The sequence below is a fragment of the Lactuca serriola genome, chromosome 8 (genome assembly GCF_051521515.1).
Source record: "Lactuca serriola cultivar US96UC23 chromosome 8, Lser_US96UC23_V15, whole genome shotgun sequence".
Taxonomy (NCBI): Eukaryota; Viridiplantae; Streptophyta; class Magnoliopsida; order Asterales; family Asteraceae; genus Lactuca; species Lactuca serriola.
In genome coordinates, this window is record NC_136415.1 from 69,343,730 (window position 1) to 69,367,797 (window position 24,068).

Here is a 24,068-nt window from a genome sequence, read left to right on the forward strand (position 1 = left end):
AATACATATCAACGGAATGCAATCGAGCAACAAGCTGCGCGGTTAGTCCTTTCCGGATGGCAAAATCATTTCTTTTGAAAACAACATTAACGGATCTAAGAGATGTAACATTAAAAGACATCGTTGATAAAAACAAATTCATAAATTAAAACTGATATTACCAATGTGGTCTTAAGTAATTAAGAAAATCTACATTGAAATTTTATTAAAAAAAATTGTATTTTCTTGATACATTCGAAAAATCATAAATCTATTTTAAATTCTTATATACATACAAAGTTAGTAACAATTTATACATTTTGAGGTTGTTGTAAATATATATATATATATATATATATATATATATATATATATATATATATATATATATATATATATATATATATATATTATTTATTATATAATAAAGAAAAACAAAAATACATGTTTGAATTTTTTTGTCAATTAGTGTTTTAAAAGTGTGAAACTAGGACTTCCTACATTCCGGCAAGCACCAGTTCCACCCTAACGGCCCCACCACCACACCACACCACACCCAACCTCCCTCTCTCCTTCGATTTGGTATAAATTCTCCACCAATCTCGGTGCAAAACCCACGAACATTCTCCCATTTCTACCAATCTCCATAATTTACACTCTTCTCCGAATCCTTCATCCGCCGCCTTCCGCCACCACTTTCTTTATCAATCTCCTCTTATATAAACCACCCATCCATCCATCCATCGGCATCAACATACAGGTGGAGGAATAATTAATGCTGTTGAGGATGAAAATGGTTGTATTTTTAGCATTAGGGATGATGCTTTTCTTCCATGGATGTTCTGCTGCTGAGATTAACAGAAAAAGCTTTCCAAGTGGTTTTGTTTTTGGAACCGCATCTTCTGCTTATCAGGTTTCATCTTCTTGTAAATATTAATAGTAAATAATAGTGCACTCATCTATTAATAGCCATACGCGGTTTCTACATTAAATTACATGTATAATAATTCTATACATATATTTTCTGATTTAAAAGCTAAACAAAGTATCAAATTTCTACTTTATCCTGAATATAAATAACCAACCAAATTCCATGAAACTGGTTCTGAAACTAAAACCGGTCGTTATTGGAATGTTGGAACTGGATCGATATCTGATAGAATCGTTTCCATTAGCAATTACATATATTTTTGAACGAAATTTTAATTTAATTTTAAGGAAAAACCCAAGAAATCGCATAGAAAGGTTACATTGAATATATTGAGAAAATGAACTGAATTTGTTTCTACTTGGGATGAGTTGTTTTTGATACATATGCCAATATTATCATGGGGAGTTATTATTTTCAAGAAGATACATATACCAATATTACCATAAAATTTTATTAATGTAAATTTTTGCTATATAATTGAATTAGAATATATCTATAGAAACTAAAAAGTATAAAATATGATGTATTGCCGTTGCAGTTATCCAATCCGATGAAAAGGACCCATACGATTCTGTTTTCTTCTTGTTATATATTTACAACCATTTAAAAAAATTATATATAAATTGTATTATTCATTTTGAACCAAAAATTATAAGATTACAAACTTCCATTCCCACAAAATCTTCCATTTTGTAATATTACATTTTATATTATAACTTTATTGTTATTATTATTATATTGCTAGGAATGTTTTCTTGTTATTATTAGATGGTATTTGGTATATTTCGATCAAAACAACAATTCCTAGGTGGGTGTGTATTTTTGTTTTCTAGTCTTTAAATATGACTCTAACTCAAGAACATTAGACATTTATGATGCTAGATCTTTGTCTTTTACGCTTATATTTATCAATTTATTTGAAATCTTCTCTAATAAATGAAGGTTTTTTTTTTGCCACTTGTCACTCTTACATTAATTTGGACACATGTCATTTTTTGGTATTTTTGAATAATTTTTTTTTCAATTTGTCATTTTGTCATTTTTTATCTTTTCTTAATTAACAATCAAATTTACACACCAATTGCTAATTGCCTTAATTAAAAATAGTCAATAAATTACAATATTAGTACTTATATATTGTATTTTAATATGTTTCCTTTTAAATTCAAATTTTAAATTTCAAATCTAAAATTTCAAATTTAAATAAATTTTTTTCTAAACATTTATATATTTTTTTTTGTTTTACCAAACTCGTATAACATACGGGTCTTACAACTAGTACATAATAGAATATAAAGTCATAAACAACACATATATCGATTCCGTATACGTATTGCCGTGCCTACATAGAAAGGATAGTGTTTCCATCTTGGGAAATACTGGTTTTTTTTACGTTTAATTATTTACTTAATTTAATAGATTTTCTTAAATAATTTTAATTTTATTACAAAAATATATTTTAAATACTTACTTTAAGTAGTAGACAATCTCAACTACTTAATCACTTGTACAACTATTCTTGATAAAAGTGGACAATGACTAGATCACATGATGGACACTTATGCTTCTATTTATAGAAAGGGTAGGGTTATCTTCTACGATTTGATAGTATTGTTTATCTAGAGTCTAGAAACTATATTAAGAACGACAATATGCATTTAAATTGTAACGTTACGATATTACACATTTATGTGGATTATTAAAATATATTTTTTTGTTACATAAATTCATACAATGGTTGTCGATACGATATTTCTCTTATTATTATTTTTTATATATTCACTTATTTACAGTATGAAGGAGCTGTGAAGGAAGATGGAAGGGGTCCAGCAATTTGGGACAAATTTGCTCATACATTTGGTAACATTTTTATGTTGTCCAGTAGAAGTTTGTAAAACAATAAATATTGATATGGCCCATATAATATATATGTATATTCACATTTAATCTGTATTGACATATAAATGGATAAATCGAGATGCATGTTTTGGAGATTGAAACTATTTTTCTTCTTATGTTATAACAAATATAAGAACGAAAAAGATATATGTTACCACTTATAAAAATATATGGTAATCTTATTTCTTGATAAGCTTTGTAATATATGAGTTAGAAAATAAACCAAGGTTACAAGTAGAAAAAAAAAAAAAAAAAAACTTTATGGGGTTAATTTATATGCAATTCATCCGATGTGAATTTACTCTTTTGACATTGATTTTTTTAGGTAAAGTAACTGATTTCAGTAATGCTGACGTTGCAGTTGATCAATACCACTTATATGAGGCAAGTAATCTTACTTCTATTTAACACTACAATATTAAAGGGGTTAAAAGTTTCATTTTCGTTTTCCAATTCATAATGCAAACACTATCACATTTAATAAAACATAAAATGCAGGGTGACATACAATTGATGAAGGATATGGGCATGGATGCTTATAGATTCTCAATTTCATGGCCAAGAATTTTTCCTAGTAAGAAGTTTTCAACTTTATATATATATATATATATATATATTAAAGATTACTTGTGTTTGATAAAATATTTTATTTCTGTAGATTGTTTTGAAAAATTCTACTTAATTATAACACAATGTGTTTAATTTTTTTATTCGGATATTATAATTTGAAATTTTTACTTATTCTAATGGTCCAAATTGTTTTCTATTTGAAATTTTGAATGGTATTGTTATAAGAAAATATAGTTTTTAAAACATAATATTGTAATAAAAACAAACCTAAGTGAAATGTTATTATAAAAATAAAACACGTATTATTTATTGTATTTTATCGGGTGTTTGGCTTATTTTTTTGAGAGACAAAAGTCCTTTTAAAAAACGATAAAATGTAAAAAATGTTTGGTAAAAAGATTTTAAAAGCTACTTTTGAATTTTTGATATAAGAAAAACTAACTTTTTGAAAAAGTCAGGAAAATATGACATTTTATAACTTTTCTAAAAATTACTTTTATCTCTAAAAAAAAGATAAGCCACACCCCTTAAATCCATGAAGTTAATTGTTTTTTTTTTTGTCGGCAGATGGTAGTGGTGCAATCAACCAAGCTGGAATTGATCACTACAACACTCTTATCAACTCTTTATTAGCCCACGGTATGTATATTTTTCGTGTCTTTAAATTTTTTTTTCTTATATTAAGTGGGTGTTTGTGATTTTTTATGTAAAATAGCTTAGGTTTCCTTAAAAACTGTTTATTAGTCTATATGATATTAAAACAGAATTTTAGAAGTGTTTAAACTAACTCATATGATGCCAAACACGATAATTTGATGAGTTATTTTTAGTATTTGACAGATTATGTTGATATATAATTATATACAAAAACGTCTAAAAACAACAAAGGTAAAAAAGTAAATCGGTATGTGTTTTGTTTGTGATGGAAAAGGAAAAATAAGATTGTGAATGATAGTATTATTTTAGGGTTAAAACTAAAAGAAGGGTAAAATGCTAATTTGGTTTTTAATTTGGAAATAAATTAGAAAGAAACAAATTATTAAACAACAAATAAGAGTTTGGAGATAAATGTCAACAATCATGTATCCAATCACAGATAAATATGGACTATGTCACAAAACATGACCTTCAATTTCTTTTTTTTTTTCTTTTTTTTTCAAAGTGAGTAGTAAGAAAACAAATTAATAAATCGTAGTACAATAAAAGAAAGAACCTGCACCCGAATCAAAAGTAGAAAAAAAAATCAATAAGTCAATAAATCAAAATTATTAATAAATAAATAAAACCTATAACCAAACAATAAATATCATAAAACAATACAAAACATATAATTATATACTCCGTAAAACATAAAAGGGTGATTTGCTACATTGCTACCCATCTATCATGATATTTAGCTAACTTGTCTCCCATATGAAATTATACCTTTAGAAGAAAAATAAAATAAAATAATAAATCCATATTCTAATAAATGAATAGGTTAAATCTCCTATTGACAAGTGGCATTATATTAGAACTTCTCATTAAAATTATATGCACTTTATTATGTCACTTGTCAACATATTAATTATCAATTTCAAAATTCAAAATTTAAATTTCTCACCTTAATTACATTAAATTTTAAATGTTTTCACTTTAATTATATTAAATTAACAACATTAGATCTAAAAATAAAATTAATACAAATTATAATATAACTTCACGTATTTATTTAAATTAACGATTGTAATTTTATATAATTAAAAATATATCTTTTAAGTAATAATTTATTTAAAATAATTGATTAATAAATTTGTTTTTCTAATATAAAATTTTAATTAATTTTATAACCGTGGTTTTCACGGGTTATAAACTAGTAAATAAATAATTCAAGTCTAGTTTCACATTATCCTCTTATTTCCTTATAAGGATCCTATTATCCTCTTAAGTCTTACCCTCAATCAACATTCTCTACCATTATTACTTTGCTTATGGTAATCTAATTTGGAAAAATCCATACCACCTCAATCTTTGTCAGTTTGTTGGCTAACCTGCAAAAGGTGTGTGTGAGAGAGGTTACACCTAAAAACATAAACAACTTATTAAAAACCATTATTCAAATCGATAAATATTTTTTATTTTATTTCATTCAATAAAAATATTTACAAACGGTATCAAGTTTAATAAACCAATAAATACTTTAAAATTATGTTTGATGAGCATTTAATAACATTTCACTTATAGCATTAAAGAAAAAACATTGTTTATATTCTTAAAAGAAAACTCATAATACAAAATCTACTTCGAATAGCTTTCAAAGACTATTAGATTTTTTATTTTTATATTTTATATAATTTAACACTTTTCAAAAAAAAAATATCAAACACTTCTATACACATAAAAATTCATAACTATCACTTATTTTTAAAAGAGTTAACCACAACCCAAAAAAAAAAAAAAAACATTTTCTTTAAATTAATATAATTAAAATCTTACACTATTTTTGAAACTAAACCTGCCTAGGAATCGAACCATACGTGACCCTCTACCATTGGGACCTTCCTGAAGCTTTGGCAGACAGATACAATGGATGGCTCGACCCTCGAATCATGTAATATTTCTTACTTATTATATCTATCTCAATTCTCAAATCAAAAACTCCAAAAGTTTATGATTTCATATGATTATTCGGATTTATTGTGTGACGCAGTAATGATTTTGCGACGTATGCGGAGACGTGTTTTGAGAAATTTGGGGATCGGGTGAAGAATTGGATGACGTTTAACGAACCTCATACTTTTACAGTTCAAGGGTATGATGTAGGGCTTCAAGCACCTGGTCGTTGCTCCATTCTTCTTCGATTGCTTTGTAGGGCTGGAAACTCGGCGACTGAACCCTACATTGTTGCTCATAATGTTCTTCTTTCACACGCAGCTGCATTTGATGTCTACAAAAGAAAATACAAGGTACATCATCTTTATTTGTTGCTTATAGCTTTCGAATATTTCTATTATGATTTTTTAGTTTGAAAAATTAATCCAGTTAGTTGTAAGACAATATAATATCGAAATATAAAGCAGTAAAGCACTTTGCATTTTATGTAAATGGATAGAATATTAAAGTATAGAAAAATAAAATAAATGTGTAGCTATGGCATTCAAGTATAAAGTAATTTTCATCACTATACATGGGTAGAATCTTTAAAGTATAATATAATGTCCTAAATATAAAAAGGACAGTTTTCAATTGCCTTAAAGGGGTAGAGTATTTAAAATAATTGTGTAGCTATTACATCCGAATATAAATAATTTTCAATTGCCATAATGGGTAGAAATGGTAGAATATAATCACATTGATGTTTATAGAGTATAACGTGTTAATAAGAAAAAAAATTGACAGTGCAATATTGTGATAGAAAGAAAACAAAAGTGGGATGCTATAGTAAAAAAAATATGTTGTTATTTCTTGCATTTGGCCAAATAATAAATGACAATAAATTTTATAAATGTACGACTTAATACGAAAAATAAATGACAATAAATTTTATAAATGTACGACTTAATACGAAACGACCCATTTCTCTTTTTCTCTCTATTAAGTCATACTTTTTACATTATATTAACAAAAAGCGCTAGTATATAGCTTACAAGATAAAGTCATATGTCCATTAAGTCCATTAAGTAAAAAAGAAACAACATAGTCATGTTTATAACAAATATTTGAATGGCTTAATCATGTCCTTTGTTGTTTATGTAGGCAAAGCAAAATGGGCGCATCGGGGTCGCATTTGATGTCATGTGGTACGTGCCGGGTTCAAATAAAACCGAGGATATTGATGCAACCCAACGAGCACAAGATTTCCAATTGGGATGGTATACTTTTTTCTAACAAATCCCCCCACCTATAAAATGAAAATAAAAATTAAATAAGGATGAATTTGTAAAAAGTTAGGATTTAATGAAAAGTCTCGTTTTCTCAACTTTCTCTCGTAACTCGTTTTTTCTGTATTAAGTAAAAGAGAAACATTCATATATAGTTTACCAGATTTTTAAAAAATAACAGGTTCCTTGATCCTATAATGTTTGGAGATTACCCGAGCTCAATGAGGACTAGAGTAGGAGACCGCCTACCAAGATTTTCTAAACTTCAATCGTATCTCCTCAAGGGTTCGATAGATTTTGTTGGAATAAATCACTACACAACTTGGTATGCGTGGCATAACTCCACTAGCATCATTGGTGTTTTGCTCAATGACTCTCTTGCGGATTCGGGTTCCCTTACACTTCGTAAGTTGTTAAAAAAACATCTACTTTGGTTTTTCTAATCCTTAGTACAAAGCCCAAACTTTTTTAAATGTGGTTATACTATTAAGTTGCATTGTACAACTCAATAATATATATCCTGAAGTCTGGGCTTTGTATTATAGTAATATATCGTTTTCACCGATGATCTAAAAATACGGTTGTTTTTACTCTTTTTAGCATGGAAAGACGGGAAAGCCATGGGCGATCGGGTACATAAAATCTTTTATGAGTTTTTTGGACCTCTTTTGTTAATCAGAAATTATTTATTGATAATTATAATGTAGAAACGTTAGTGGTTTGATTTGTTGTATTTTGTAGGCAAATTCTATATGGTTATACATAGTGCCAGAAGGGTTAAGAAGCTTACTGAATTACGTCAAGAACAAATATGGGAATCCTCTAGTCATTATCACTGAAAATGGTAATTTTTATTTTTATTATTTTTTTTGTCTATGGATAATTGTACCTTATAATAATCTATAATATGCTTTGGTTCACACAGGGATGGATGACGCAAACAGCCCATTTATCTCTCTCAAGAATGCATTAAAAGATGAAAAAAGGGTGAAATACCATAACGACTATCTCACAAACTTGCTAGCTGCCATTAAGTAAGCCAATTCAATTTTTTTATTTTTTTTAATAACAATATAATTATCCATTTAATAATAATATTTTTTTGGTAAATGGTAACAATGAGCAGGGAAGATGGGTGTAATGTGAAGGGGTATTTTGCATGGTCTCTATTGGACAATTGGGAATGGGCTGCTGGATACAGTTCAAGATTTGGACTTTATTTTGTTGATTATAATGACAAGTTGAAAAGATATGCGAAAGATTCTGCTATTTGGTTCAAGAATTTCTTGACTTCTGGTTAGAAGATTAAGATTCTTTCATGTTCACAACATGAATGTTATGAATATGAGATTCGAAAATGGAAAAGAAAAAAAAAATGTATGAAGCAATTGTTTTGGATTTGTTGTATACAGGTAGGAAAATGAGCACATATATGCATAATTTATAGACATTGGACTGATGAAGCAAGTATATTATTGATTGTGCAATCAAACACTGTTTGGTTTATTGCCTGCATTATGATTGCCATTTGTTAGATGAACTACTAAGGGGCTGTTTGTTTGCCTCTTAATAAGAGGCATATCTGAATCTTTTCCATTAAGAGTGTTTGTTTAGCTATTAATTTTACATCTGAATCTGAAATTTATATCTTATTCGGTCGGACTTGTTATTGCATCTGAAAGAAGAAAAAAAGGGCTGCTTCCCATTTTGCCCTAATCGCATAAACATGCTCCCCCTCCATCGCACACAAGACACAAACAAATCCTCTGAAGCTCCGACCTCCTTCCAGCGTCAACACCACCTCCGACACCTCCCTTCGCCACCGCCTCTGTTCTCTATCCTTCCTTCAGTGTCGCCGTCCTCTAACCTTCACCTTGCACAATTGTCCCTATTCGAGGCTGGCAACAATGGAGACCTTCCTCTAATTGTTTTGATTGTTGTTTGCTTTTTCTGTATGCCACCCTCCTACGTTCACTCCGGCGCAATCGTTTTCTTCGTTTTTGCCCTAATCGCATAAACATGTATGTTTTTCGTTCTTCATAAAATCACTATTTCGCATAAACATGTATGTTTTTCGTTCTTCATAAAATCACTATTTCTTTGTTTTTTTCTCTTAGTTTTTGCTGAAATTGGTAATGATGTTTTGTACTATTTCAAATATTGATTTTTGCTGTTTTGTTCTTCAGAAAATTGTGATTTTTCTGATGTTTTTTGCTGCTATCTTGATGATTTGTTGATGTAGTTCACGATCTCATGCTTTATGTGATTATTCAATTTGATGTATGTGTAGCTTCCACTTTTTTTATTCTGTTAGATCGTGAATTTGATTGCAATTAAGAAAGAAACACTAAATCAAATGTGGTGCTTATGTTTCAAATATGAATTGTAGTTTTATGAACTCTTATTGTTTTATGAGTTGTGTTCAGTTTGCAATTAGCTATTGTTCTTCTCATTATTGATTGCAATTTTTGTTGTGTTGGGGCTGCCATAATTCAATGTTATTAATAGTTTAAAGCTTATTGATTTTGTGTTTCTAATTATTTATTATCAGGTTTCTCTTTATAAAAGAGACTAAAAAAGTGAAGAAAGAATCAAGATTCATGGTGTTTAATATGTATGTTTTTCAAAGTTGTAGACATTGTGATCTTGATTACAATTAGGTTAGAGATGATTACAATTTATGTGGAATTGTTTATATATATAGCGAGGAATTTAAAATGTAAAGTGTTTTGATTTTGAAATTGTTTATATACGTACGATTCATGGTTTTTAATCAGTATATTGGCATTGTACTTCCTATTTCTACCTAATTAAAATAATTGGTCATAGTTTTGAAAGTATGATGTTTTAATAAGAAGTATAATATTGTAATTAAAAGAAATGATACAAAAGGGTAAAATGGTCATTTTTAATATTCAGCACAATAATTCAGAGGTTCCAACCAAACAACATTTTAAAATTCAAATCTTAGACCCTCTTAGCAATTCAGACCACTTAAAAATTCAGGTCCTGCCAAACAGCCCTAAGAATTACATTAAGTTATTAGGTTTGAAGTACATTTGATTGTAGAACTGTATTAATAATAATAATAATAATAATAATAATAATAAATAAATAAATAAATAAACTACTATATGAGACTGAGGTAATTTTGTAATAAAGATTGCACGTTGTTAGTAGACCTCAAAAGCTTTAACATGTGAATTCGACGCTAGAACTAGAAACGCTTCTATAGTTCTTCTCCAATTCAATTTCCCTTGAAAAAGAGGTCCTTCCTTGAGTCACTCTCTCAAAAGTCATTTAAATGAAGTGAAGTGGTTCAACCTATGGCTAATCTCTAAAACGTTCACAACTTGTCAAGAATAACCCCTCAACTCTATTTTTTCAACTTGTACCCTAGCTTGGAACATTTTAAGCTTCCTAACTTGTAAATTTTATCCCAAACATAAAAACTTATTCAAAGATGGTACATCCCCCTCAACCTCCACTCCAAAACCAAGGGAAATGTAAAAGATATAAAAAGCACTATTGACACAAAAAAGAAAAATCATAAAATGAAAATCAGTACTCAGTAGTAGCACAGTATACATTTTGGTTGTATAAAGTGAAAAATTCAACTTGTACAGAGGCAATACAAAAAAAGCCTTGGCTTTATTCTAGCTTGGAAAGAAATCATAAAATTTGTGTCTTACCCTCCATACAATTGGGGACTTTAGCAAAGCATATGATATGATGCCTCATTGTAAAAATAAATGACCACAACCACAACCACAAATAAATCAAAAGTGTGTGTCTAATAACGGAGCATGTAAGTACGACGACGGAACCAATTGTAATCTGGCAGTAGCTTCACTGGCCCTGATGCTGCAATCGCTATGTCCTGTAATTATTAATTAATTGGAGGGTCAAATTCGAACAACAGTGAAACAACAGGGGCTAAGTTTGAAATTTTGATTAATTACCTGGTCGAATATGAATCTGTTAGCTACACGTTTGATTGTGGCAGCATCAACTGCATCGATTCTTGCAAATAACTCAGCAAATGGGATTCTACGTCCATAAGTAATCAACTGCAAAAATTATATTTCAAATCATTAAAACTAATACAATAACAATAATATATACATTTTATAAAAAAATTATATATATAATATCTAGTGCACCTGTCGTCCAATGTCCTCAGCAATAGGACTGCTTCCATCAATGTGAAGAAGCAATGAAGATTTAAGCTGTGCAAATAGTTACAAAATCGTTATTTAATAAAGCTCCAAAATTTTATATAAAATGAAATAATGATTAAACTCAGACTACTCAAATTACCTGATTTTGAGCACGAATAACATCATCGTCTGTGACTCGGTAACAAAGTTTGCTAATTTCTTGCATTATTGCAAAAGCTAAATCATCAAGGCAATCAGGCTACAAAGAAAAACACATATTTCACAATCTTTAATTCAAAAAAAAAAAAAAAAAAAAAAAAAAAAAAAAAAAAAAAAATTGTTCTTTTTTTTTCATATAACAAAGATTCACCTTAGCAACAGCATAGACACCAAATAGCCCAGTGTCTTTATAGTTTGTGTTAAAGGCCATCATGCTCTCTGCAAGTTCACTAATCCCCACCAGCTGAGCAAGCTGTGAGCTGTAAACAATTAAAGATTTTAATACTAAAATAATAAAAACAAATTTACAAGTTTAAAAAAAATTAAGAAAAGTTTGAAGATTGAAGAAGATGAAACCAACCCCATATGTTTCCCAGCTCCTGCAGATTTGTTCCATGATCCAAGCATAGCTTGTATCACCATCAAAGCAATAGAATCAGGATCTGTCCACGATGCTCCATTAAAGGCAACAGCAAATTGAGCAAGAGGCATATCATCATCCCTCATACGAACCTGATTAGTTCAGAGTTTAAATAACATAAACACTTTAATTCATTAATCTAGGAAAAGAATTATTCGTTCAAATATCATGATTTCAAGACCCCAAAACAGTAACACAAACCTCTGATCCAGTGAAAATTGCAGGCTCCTTTGCTACCAATTGTGTTGTGGTCATGGGATTGGCTGATAGTTTTGTGAACATGCTCTTCACCTGGTCTACAAGCTCCTCATGCTTAACAGCCCCAGAAGCTGAAATTACCTGTGACAGATAACATTTTTACAGCATACTATATTAATAACTTCACAACCCAACTATACTAAAAATGGTTTGTAGAAAGATTAAAGTTTGAGTTGGATACCATTCTGTGAGCTGCATAGTGGGTTGAAATGTAATCTTGGATATCTTTCTTTGTTATCTTCTGGATGTTTTCAGCAGGTCCAAGAATGGTCCTTCCGAGGGGAGTGTATTGGAAAGCAGTAGCATGCAAATGATCAAAGATTACTTCTTCTGTCTGTGCTCCCACCTGAAATAACATATACATTCAGTAAAACAGCTTCTACATGATTATCCTAAAGCTGTAGTTGGAACTTAGTGCTGATTCTAATCCTTAGCCTACAAACCAAAATGAATCAAGGCAAAAAAGAGTGCAAACACACAAACCTCTTCCATCTCACGTAGAATAACACCACGCTCACGATTGATCAATCTTTCATCAAAAGTCGAGTTCTGCAATATATCTGATAGAATATCAAGCGCCTTAGGCACGTCTCCGCCCATGACTTTGGCGTAATAAGTTGTTTGTTCCCTCGAGGTATACGCATTCAAATGGCCTCCCATATTCTCAATTTCCTCCTCCAAATCCCTAACCGATCTTTTCGATGTCCCTTTAAATATCATATGCTCCAGGAAATGAGCAACACCATTGTTCTCTTCCGTCTCAAACCGCGACCCTGCATCGATCCATACGCCAACGGTAGCCGTCTGGGAGGCGAGATTAGACTCGGTGGCAACACGGAGACCGTTAGGAAGAGTGGTGACTCGAGTCTCGGGGTAGGTGAGGATAGATGTGTGATCGGTTAGGGTAGGGTAAGGCGAGTTGTGTTTGAGGAACCTAGGGTCGGGGTTTTCGAGTCGCTTGAGCTTCGATTTGACTTCTTCGGCAACACGATCGTAGATCATTTGATGAGGATGTGGTGGAGCTGGTGTGGGCGTGTCGGAGACGCTGGAGACGGCGGTGGCGGTCGAAGCGGATCTGGAGATGGTGGTGGTGGCTGCTAAAGCTCGGTGAGAGCGGCGAGATAGCTTGAGGAGGTGGCGCATCGCCATGGCTGGTGGATGTGCGTTGATGCGATTCCAATCTGAAGTGAGATTGGGAGGTTATTAGGGTAAAGGGGAAGGGTGGGCGTGCGATGGAGACGAAGGTTATGTAATAAGTGAATAAAGAGGAGCTAAAAACGACCCTATTTCTCCATTTTATGCTCTTTGAGAATTTATTTATTTTTTTGCCTTCTGCAAAAACAACCGCAAAAATATAAATCAATTTTTTTTTTAAAGTAAAACCCGTATATTATACGAGTTAATTAAAACATAATGTTAAATAGGAACGATTAAATGAGAAGTTTATTTGAATTTGAAATATGAAATAAGTGAAAATTATGAACAAAACATGCAAAAAATAAATTAATTAAAATTATGCGTTTAATTGTTAGACCCGTGTACTAAACGAGTTATTAAAATAAAATATTAAATACAAAGGTTTAAAATATAAATTTATTTGAAATTGATTGAAATTTAAATTTTAAATTTTAAATTAATAGTTATTATAGTAGGTTTAATTTATAGAAACTAAATTAATGATATAGTGGAAATGAATAATGAAGTAATTGACAATTGAAAAATAAATATATTTCAAAATTATGACAAAATGACATGTAGTCAATTAAATGAGAAAATGACAAGTGGCAATAACATTTTCATTTATTAGGATAAGAAGATTCATGTTTTTTTATTACTTTATTATTAGTTATTAATTAATTATTATCGATAAATATTTATAAATATCAATTACAGTGACATTTGAATAATATGTACTTATGTGGTTCGTTAACTTTTTTTTACAAAAAGCTTGTCAAATGAAATTTTTATTTTTTTAAAGGACAAAACTTAACCATTTTGAAACATAATTATTCTATTAAGTCATTTTCTTTATATATAACTATTAATCTTTTTTTTTACATATGATCATTAATTTTTTTTTTTCACGTATGACCATTAGATTTAAAGGTCATATATGTAATAAAAGAAAAACACAAATGATTAAATGTGTACAAGAAATAATTTAAATATCATATGTATATAATTTAGACTATCTTCATTCATCAGTTATGATAGAGATGTTCTATTTTTTCTTCTGATGAGTCGCATAAATGACGGTGGTATTAGTAATGGTAACTCTTCTTTATTACTGTGAAAGTCTCTATAACATCACCTACTCAAATCTATTTATCGAGCAGATCGTTGAGGCTCAATTGATTAATCATGCGTAAGCATTAAAGCAAACAATCTCTCTCTCTCTCTCTCTCTCTCTCTCTCTCTCTCTCTCCTAATTGTTCTTTTCCAAGTCCATTGCCAATATTTATTCATCTTTAATTGTTCTTCTTTTTTGTGTCATTTACACTTGGTTGCCTCAAGTGTATACGAATCCGCAAATCTCTTGCTTAATGGGTCGATGTTAGCTTATACATATGTTGGGTTTTTATACATCAATACATATTATATTAATGCAATGGAATAAACAGATCAATACATATCCGTACATGCATCCTATGATATAAGGTTTTACAAGTTATAGGAACCTACTTTTGAATTTAACTAAAGAGAAGGATAAAAACACTTACATCGTGATCTTTTGATTGAGACCATATGGTTGACAACTCTTGCAAACGATGAAGGTCCTAAAGGAGAATCCCTCTAATGTTGTCAGACCAAGACTCCAATAAGCAAAACAAGGAAAACCCTAATAAGGGATAAGTCGAAAAATTATATAACCCTATAGAGGGGTTATAATATTCGAGCTTATGGAGAAGTAAGAAATAGGGAGAAATAATTGTGAGGCTTAAAAGGGATCCCTAGGTTTATATACATCGACTTGAATCCCTAAGTTGATCAGATTCATAAGGATAATCCTTATATGTATCAAAACCTGCCATATACTATGATAAGGCTCCTATAAATCATCAACATCCTCTTCCAAGAGGCTAGTATAATATTACAAGCAATCTCTATGAATTATTTAATATCCAAGCCTTTTAATTAATTTATACAATTTAATTAATTACCAAAATAATTTCTAATTAATTTATTAATTCATAATATATTAAAAACCTGTTTTTCTTCATTTCCTTAATGCTAATTGTGTCATGAAGTCAACCCAAAAGGACCTTGTTATTATTTACGTGACGTTCCTGGAAACAAGTCTACTCGAAACTCTACTTGTCTTTTAGGGAGTAGTCCAGGAAGATCTTCGGGAAACAGAAAGTCACACACCACCGGTATTCTCTGCATCTCCTTTTTCTCCTTTGCATTGATTCCAAATGTCAGATATGATGTACATCCTTTGGCCAAACATTTCCTGATTTTCATCATGGAGATGGTCCGAGAATTCACTCGACGTTTTTCCCCATACACCATAAATGGTTCTCTTCTAGGTGAGTTTACTCTCACCATTTTCTTTCTACATAGCATCTCAGCATCATTCGTACTAAGCCAATATATTATTAATACTATGTAGAAACCGTTTAACTTAATGGGCAATAATTCCTCATGGAACTTATTCCTATTCAAGTCAATAACGATGTTCAATCGCCAACATGTACAAACTTGCCACTAGCAACCTCGACTATTAAGGCGTTGTCTATTCTATCTACAAGTAATGTTAGTCTTTTACCAAATTTATGAAAAATATAGGAGTAGTTAGCTCCAAAATCAAACAAAATATTGGCAGGAAAACCATTTACTATGAATGTACCTAAAGCAACATCAGTTTCATCTCTTGTTGCTTCCAGGGTTATCTGGAATGCTTTCGCCTTTGGCTTTGGCGGCACATTCAACTTTGTGGCTTCCTTTTTATTTGGGCAATCCTTCGAAATATGTCCACCACCTCCATATTTGTAACATTTCTTGTCATTAAACATATAATATTTGGAATAATGACTAGTCATTCCACATTTGTAGCAGGTCACTTCCCCATCGCATCTTCCCAGGTGCTTATTCTTACACTTCTCACACCACTTGACTTCAATGTAACCCCTAAACCTCTTTTCGTTTGGGCCAAACTTCGAGAATCTACTCTTGTAACAACCAAAAAATAATGATAAAAAATTTTCTTTTTTAAAAATCATTAATCCTATACATCAGATGTCTCAAAACAACCATGATACAAAATGTCAATTCATCGGAGTAAAAATAGTCATAAGTGCGGAATCATGAGGGGGATGTTGTGTCATCATGTAGGACCCTTCCTTTTCATACTGGAAGTACCTGAAACCAAAAACACAAATTGTAAGAACAATGGTTAGTGAGTTTCCCAAAGTACCACATACCAAACATATAGTTGGGCGTAACCCTGAGTTGTATTCCAACCTAAACATACAATAATGGGCCCAACCATGGGGTCTGTTTCAGCCCAAACATACAATAATGGGCCCAACTCTTGGGTTTGTTTCAACCCATCATATACTCATCGGCCCAACCCTAGGGTTTATTTCAACTTAATTATACAAATATACAAGAATCATAAAGACAACTAGCATCCTACATGCACAATACAGTGGGTCGGTATTGGTGTGTTCGACCCACAAATACAGTGAGAAGACTCACCTCATAGAAAATTCTTAACTACTACTGCTCTCACTATTAGAATATTGTTGCTACGTACCACTTATACAGTCATACTAGATAAATCCTTAGATCTTCTTCCAAACTAGGTGTTTGACTAAAAGTCAACTTGAGTCAAAAGTCAACGATCAATGTTGACTTTAGTCAACCATCACACCATGGCCATCTATGGCCATGTCGTGGCCCTCAATCATCCAGACAATCGCAATTTTCCCATTCGTCATGTCGTGGCAACCTAATGTCATGTCGGGGGTACTAGGTTTTCAACCTCTTAATGGGTTAAGTTGTTTTCTTCGAACCCAAGAGCTCTAAAGCTTAGATTTGGTCTAAAACAAGGTCTATAAGGATAAAGTTTCCTATTTTACCCGGTAAAACCACCCAAAAGGTCGAAATCTCAAACCCTAGGTTCCAATAGGGATGTCAACGGGGGCAAACGGGGCGGGGAGTGCATCTCCCGCCCCCGCCCCCGGAATTTTCTCGTTCCCCCACCCCCGCCCCCGCCCCCGAATCCCCTTCATTACCCCCACCCCCGCCCCTGTTCCCCCGCCCCCGATTGATTTTGGGCTACTTTTTTTTTGGCTAAAAGAAGTTGTTATTTAGGTTAAAAGAAGCTATTTTTTAGATAAAAAATAATTATTTATAGCAGAATTTTATATGTTAAAAATAAAAAAAGTTATGGCATTTTAAAAAATTATGCTAACAACTTAAAAACATGTTTTTTGATGAATTTTGGAAGCTCAAAATCATGTTATTGTTTATTATATTTATATAATTAATATATGTAAATATATGTGCAATTTATTAACGGGGTCCCCATGGGGATTTCGGGACGGGATTGTCTACCCCCGCCCCCTCCCCCGAAATTTAAACGGGGGTTAACCTTGCCCCCGCCCCCGTCCCCGCCCCCGATTTTTTTTTAAAAAATCCCCCAAACGGGACGGGGCCCCCACGGGAACGGGGTCCCACGGGACTTTTTGACATCCCTAGGTTCCAAAAAGGCAAAATAATACATAACTTCATCCATTAATCGCTTACTCCACAAAGTCCTTAACTTATACACTCCATAAGGGTTTCTAATACAAAAAACATCATAAAAGTCAGTGCTTTATAGACATGCATGTCCAATGCATGTCTTGAAGCCATAATGAGTCAAAAATAAAGGTTTTCAATGGAAATCTCATGCATGGATCAAAACCCAACTAAAATTCAAATCCAAACCAACAATCATGTCAAATGTTCCAGAGATTCATAAAGTTGCAAACTTTATGAAATCTCATCACTCCAACTAACAAGAACATGAAGATTTAAGTATATAACTTAAGATCTAGCAACATAACACGATAAGAATCGAGTATTTGACACTTACAAAGGTCTAGAAGAGTGTAAAAACAAAGGATGAGGACTAGATTGATGAATCTTAGCTCGCTTCTCCTTCTTTCTTCCGCTAATGGCTTCACGGAACACCAAATAGGCTTAAATAAATGAGAAGGGAAATTAGAGTTTCTCATGTCTCAAGGAGGCTGATGGAAGTTGAGGGTGAGTTAACCCTAGCCTCCCCATTCCTTTAAATAGGGAGTAAAACCTAGAAAATATGATTTCCCATATGTCAGCTGCCACGTTGTGGCCATATGATGTAGCGTCGTGGTGGCTTAAATGAAGCACGCAGTCCATCTGTTGGATTAGGTGTCTAAGTCAATAATTATAATTGGTATGTACTTTACCCGATAGTAGCATGGTCATTTTGGGTTGCCTTCATCATAGCCATTTGATAGGATGGATATTTGAGAAAGAGGTTAATTGTGATTTTTAATATATTATCAAAATAATATATTAATTGAGAAATCATATTGTTTAATTAGTATTGATCAAGAATTAATTTAGAATTAATTTAGTGATCAAAAGAGACTGATTAAATTAACAAAGACTGATCAGGTAAATCAGTGATACTTATAGTTTGGGCTAATGATCCATATTGATTAGAGATGGACGAAATCTATGTGAGGGTCCATGAAGATTTCGTCCAAGGGTCTATCAAAAGGGTTATTGGATTCCTTAAGGCCTAAGCAAGTGAATTAGGGTTTTCTAGTTAAAACCCTAAGGATCCTATATTATAAATAGAACCCCTAGCACTCCCAAAATCGGCCAATGCTTCTAAGGAAGAAACCCTAGCCGATTTTTAGTGCCTCATAGCCTCTATCTATCATAATCCTCCATTGTTATTGGTGTTTATTATTAGAGGTATCACATTTGAGGTACTAAGCTCTTGAAGGTCAAGGACAACAAACTACAACAAAGAGGTATTCATCTAACTTGTTTTTATGTTGTAATTCTCAAGAATTGTATGCTAGTTAGGGTTCATGCTTTGGATAAACTAATATTGCATGTATAATTTGAGAAAAACTAGATCTAAAACATTAGGGTTGCATGTGCACCATAGGATTGCTGTAATCCTCAAAACCCATCAGTGGTATCAGAGCTTAGGATGTTTTCTATTATATTTATGCATTGGTTAACTGTTCAAAGCTGAAGCAAACTGAAATCTGTATTCTGCCTGATGAACTCGACGAGTCCATAGTGGGACTCGACGAGTTCATTGCCTGACTCGATGAGTCGGCTCGTCTGTTGGCAGATTTTTTGGGATTTTGACCAGAATTGGATTAGGATCATTACCAAAAACTGTTTTGGATCATAAAATTTTGATTTTTCTGATAAAGTAATGATTATCCTCATCCAATTAAAAGATAATTGTCAAATTCTAAGATAATTACTAGATTATATGATAAACTAGTAATTTGATTTGAATTATCTTGCCATGTAAGTTGGATTAGGTCGAATTGGTAACATATAAAATTATATGATTATTTAATTAGTTTAAAATTTGATCTAAAAGATTTTGAAAAGTTTCAAAATTTGTCCTCAAGTGAGATTCCGAAGCTCCTGTTCTAGCTTTTTCTCACAACTAGAAATTTCCAAGTCTAGAAACCAAGCCAAAAGAGTCCCGTACATGTAATAGTTGTATCTATGCTAATATTATATCTTGGTAATGTAATGTTTTTGAGGATTATGCTACCCTAAAACTCCTATGAGCCATGCAAATTAAGGTAATATTGAACTTACGTCAAATATGATCAAATAAACAAACATATTAAAGATCTTACACATCTAGGCCATAAACACTTCCCTAGGAAGCACCTTGACCGTGAACTACACCTTGTGGAATGGTTTTGGTCGTGAACAACTTCCAAGGAAGCATTATGTCCGTAAACCACCTTAAGCCTTCAAGCATGGACCATGAACACCTTCCTAGGCCACCTTTAGGCCGTAAACCACCTTGATTGGATCCCTTTTGGCCATAAACCCCTTAGGGGGATTCCTTTTGAGTGTAAACTCTTGTTCAAGGTCCATTTGGATCGTGAACCCTTCCCCATTTCAAGGATGTTTACGGATTATGAGCTGTAAATGGCTAATTCCAAGGTATATCTCAGTAATTCATGCATTACCCAACAGTAATCAAAGTAAAAATCCTATCAACTTCCTTATCCCATAAAAAAAGGGGCCGTAAACCCCATTTTCCCATTTCACAATTCATTTTACATTCTATAAACTTCGTGAAGTCTCCCAAGAAAGCTCAAGACTTTGTAACACCATAAAATTCGAGCAAATTTAAAAGTTTTTTAAATCATTTGAAACCATTCAATTATTACAATTTGTTTTCAAAATATTTTATACATCAGAGTTCCCATAAATCATAATCGTCAATCGAGGAAGTGTACGGTCACGCCTTCGCCTACCCGCGGCCATCCGATGAACCTGAAACAATAAAGTGAAACTGTAAGCCCGAAAGCTTAGTAAGTTACCCCCAAAATACCCATACACACAACCATACACATACAACAATGAACAACATACTATGGGTCCAGTCAACCATCGGGTTGGAATCCCCCTGGCCCTCAACCATCGGTTGGAATGCCAACATAACATAACACATATACAAAATAATCAGCATGTATTGGGCCCACAATTTTACAGACTGGATTACCCATGGGCCCACAATTTTACAGACTGGATTACCCATGGGCCCATAGTATGAGCCCGGATTGCCTTCCGGGCCCATATCTCACATCTGGATTGCCATCGAGCCCACAGTACGAGTCTCCCTCAGCTCGTATCTGGAATGCTCCCGAGCCCACAGTACGAGTCTCCCTTAGCTCGTATCTAGAATGCTCCCGGGTTTGTTGGTTACCACACGAAGCAGTTTCACCTCAACCTATCCCACATTGTATGTCGACATATAACACAACTAATACGCATACATATAATCACATCATACTACAGGTAGTCCTACAGATGTACCTAACTGGCATAACAACTAGCATGCTGACAGTCAGGCCAACTATATGTCACTAAGCATAACCACATCCAATCTACCAGGATACCGATCTAACAGATCATACTGGCATATAACCATCCCGTCTACCAGGATATCGAGCTAACATATCACAATAGTAACTATCTCAAATAACAAATCAAAGGGCCGGCCTTGGTGCCTTAGACCCTTGAGTATAGTGAGGATAACTCACCTTTCAATGCCGGACGGAACCACGAAATCACGCTCCCGAAACACTTCCCCAAACTCCAACACCTATAACCATCAATGATCCAATTCATAAATATCCGCTTACCAATTACTCTCAAAAGCCAAACTGGTCAACCCTTGGTTCGAGGTTAAAGTCAACTGTCAAGGTCAATAGTCATGTTGACCTCAACTCGTCGAGTACCCTCAGCTACTCGCTGAGTTCCTTGCATAACTTGCCAACTTGCCGAGTCACCATGCCACTCGCCGAGTCCAAGGAAATCTTCATCAGACTCGCCGAGTTGTTCATCCAACCCGTCGAGTTCATGACCATCTTCATATGACTCCCCGAGTCTACCATGCGACTCACCGAGTCCCTTCAGTCCTTCATCCATACAAATGCTTTTTAAGCCATGCCAAGGCTCTATACTACAGATCCAAGCTCCCAAGGCATGCTTATCACGTAAAGTTGCAAACTTTACGTGCATGCAAGGCTCTAATGACTCAAAATGCTAAAACCAAGCTTGAAATGGGGTTTTACACTTAAGGAGGGGTTCATGCTTGCCAAAGCTGATAGCTTTATGGACTTATAAATCAAAGAGAGTTCAGATCTAAAGTTACAACTTCAGATCTGAGCTCATACCCAATAATAACTTCACAACCAAGCCAAGAAGCCCTAAATTCATCCAAAGAGATCTAGAAAGGAATGAGGCCAAGATCATGAATTGATACCTCAGATGAAGCTAGCTGAGATAGACTTCATACCCACAAACATTCTTGCCTCCAACTTGTTGATCTTCAAGCTTCTTGCATCAAGGTCTTCTTTCCAAGCTTGAAATTTACACTAATATAGAGCACACACACATGAATTAGGGTTCATGGGCTCTCAAGAGTCTGCAAAGGAACTAAGGGAGGCTAATGATCCCTTAAATAGGGTGCCAAACCCCAGAAATTAGGGTTTCACCCTCCAGCTCCAACTCGTTGAGTCACTCTTCCGACTCGGCGAGTTGGTCACTTAAACACGTGGCCCAAACCCGCTGCTACTCGACGAGTCAGGCAACCAACTCATCGAATAGATCTTGAATTCATGAGAATTCATAACCATAAATTGGTATTCGAGAATCGGGGCGTTACAGACTTAATCCCAGAAACCATTTTCTTTACAATCCTCCCTAGCCTTTGGTAAGTAATTAATGCCTTGAAATGGTTCATACATTTATTTAATGTGAATCTTCTACTCACACATAAATTATGTGTTCATAACCTTATGCTAGAAATCCCTCAAGAAGTTCATCCAACACTTCAAGTGTTCTAGGCTCCCATTTCTCACCTCATTCCTTCAACTACACATTCTCCTACCCAAGGTGAGCTTCATACCCCTCTTTTTGATGTTTTCATGATTTTTGGGGAGAATACAAGTCAATGTTTTGTTTAAATCTTGATATACTAGCTTATTATACATGTATGCCGATTTATATATGTGTTAAATCTATGAAAACTCCATATAAATTAGTCCTAGAATTCGAAATTTTGTGCAAGATTCAAGTGTTAGAACCATAATCTACAAATGATGTATAGAATCAAGAACTAGTATGTTACAATATATGAGTTACAATTTTTTATGACAAAAACCCTAATAATTTCTTAAAAATTTGCTTAAAACAAATTGTTGGACAAAATATTTGGAAGTGGTTAGAAAATGAAAATAAGGATATTTTTTGGGGACCACTTTCGGCCATATAAATTTGGGAAATTATTGAACATGTCAATTTCTAAACGAAAAAAATGAAATTTTGGATAAACAAGGGCCTTTTTGAATATTTTCATAAATATAAGTCTAAAATGAACATTTTAGAAGAAATGAGTCATTTTCAACAATTCACCAAGTTTCGAACCACTTATGACACGTTCTGGCAAATATGGGTCTTATTTGATACTTTATAAAAATAAGGGCCATTTTTGCCAATGCCGATAATATTGGATCATTTTTAATAATTATGATTCCAAGTGGATTATCCTCAATAAACGAAAATGATAGATCTAGTCAACGAGCACAACTATTGTTATTTATTAAATAACGGATTTCATCGATTTGCACAAAAACCTGTTAGTATTCTAGTCAGACGCATCTCCAATGTGTGTGTATATATATATATATATATATATATATATATATATATATATATATATATATATATATTATTAGAGTACGTTTTAAAGTTCTGTAATGAGTTATAACCAAAGTCTCCTGGAGGGATAGCGGGAATTTGTGTATAGATCTATACGGGGTTGACACCCCACACCTTCGTTGTTCGCTACAGCTAGACCGGCCAGTCTAGGGTGACAAATGTCTTTAAACAAACGCGGGCGCCTGAGAAACGCCAAGACAAGCCTCTGTCATATTATTATGGTTATAACGGCTCACTTAGAATATAACAGTGAATTGTTTAGAAATAAACATAAGTTACGCCTTTTGACC

The 24,068-nt window shown here is 32.8% G+C and overlaps 2 protein-coding genes across 2 annotated transcripts; one reads left to right on the forward strand and one right to left on the reverse strand.

Moving 5' to 3' along the window:
* The first annotated feature begins 583 nt into the window (after window positions 1–583).
* BGLU40 (beta glucosidase 40) lies at window positions 584–8,745 on the forward strand. Its single transcript, XM_079013359.1, has 13 exons — window positions 584–892; window positions 2,704–2,770; window positions 3,135–3,193; window positions 3,308–3,383; window positions 3,947–4,018; window positions 5,882–5,969; window positions 6,069–6,324; window positions 7,115–7,230; window positions 7,421–7,644; window positions 7,840–7,871; window positions 7,981–8,083; window positions 8,165–8,273; window positions 8,366–8,745. The coding sequence occupies exons 1-13, from the start codon at window positions 755–757 to the stop codon at window positions 8,538–8,540; spliced, it is 1,515 nt and encodes a 504-aa protein (XP_078869485.1). The 5' UTR covers window positions 584–754; the 3' UTR covers window positions 8,541–8,745.
* A 2,022-nt stretch (window positions 8,746–10,767) lies between these two features.
* LOC145065925 (putative mitochondrial-processing peptidase subunit beta, mitochondrial) lies at window positions 10,768–13,568 on the reverse strand. Its single transcript, XM_079013042.1, has 9 exons — window positions 12,781–13,568; window positions 12,479–12,643; window positions 12,241–12,378; window positions 11,980–12,131; window positions 11,770–11,878; window positions 11,560–11,658; window positions 11,403–11,468; window positions 11,202–11,309; window positions 10,768–11,119 (listed from the first exon to the last, which is right to left on the reverse strand). Exons 1-9 carry the CDS (start codon window positions 13,444–13,446, stop codon window positions 11,033–11,035), a joined length of 1,590 nt encoding a protein of 529 aa, XP_078869168.1. The 5' UTR covers window positions 13,447–13,568; the 3' UTR covers window positions 10,768–11,032.
* Between the last annotated feature and the right edge of the window lie 10,500 nt (window positions 13,569–24,068).

What these genes read in the sequence shown, in the direction of transcription:
- BGLU40 (XM_079013359.1), top strand. Translation starts at nt 755, where the DNA reads ATGCTGTTGAGGATGAAAATGGTTGTATTTTTAGCATTAGGGATGATG. An exon ending in CAAGATTTCCAATTGGGATG is followed by an intron (nt 7,231 to 7,420) that starts GTATACTTTTTT and finishes AAAAAATAACAG; the next exon opens with GTTCCTTGATCCTATAATGT. An exon ending in TTCGGGTTCCCTTACACTTC is followed by an intron (nt 7,645 to 7,839) that starts GTAAGTTGTTAA and finishes TACTCTTTTTAG; the next exon opens with CATGGAAAGACGGGAAAGCC.
- LOC145065925 (XM_079013042.1), bottom strand. Translation starts at nt 13,446, where the DNA reads ATGGCGATGCGCCACCTCCTCAAGCTATCTCGCCGCTCTCACCGAGCT. An exon ending in TTCTACGTGAGATGGAAGAG is followed by an intron (nt 12,644 to 12,780) that starts GTTTGTGTGTTT and finishes ATGTTATTTCAG; the next exon opens with GTGGGAGCACAGACAGAAGA. An exon ending in ACTATGCAGCTCACAGAATG is followed by an intron (nt 12,379 to 12,478) that starts GTATCCAACTCA and finishes TATCTGTCACAG; the next exon opens with GTAATTTCAGCTTCTGGGGC.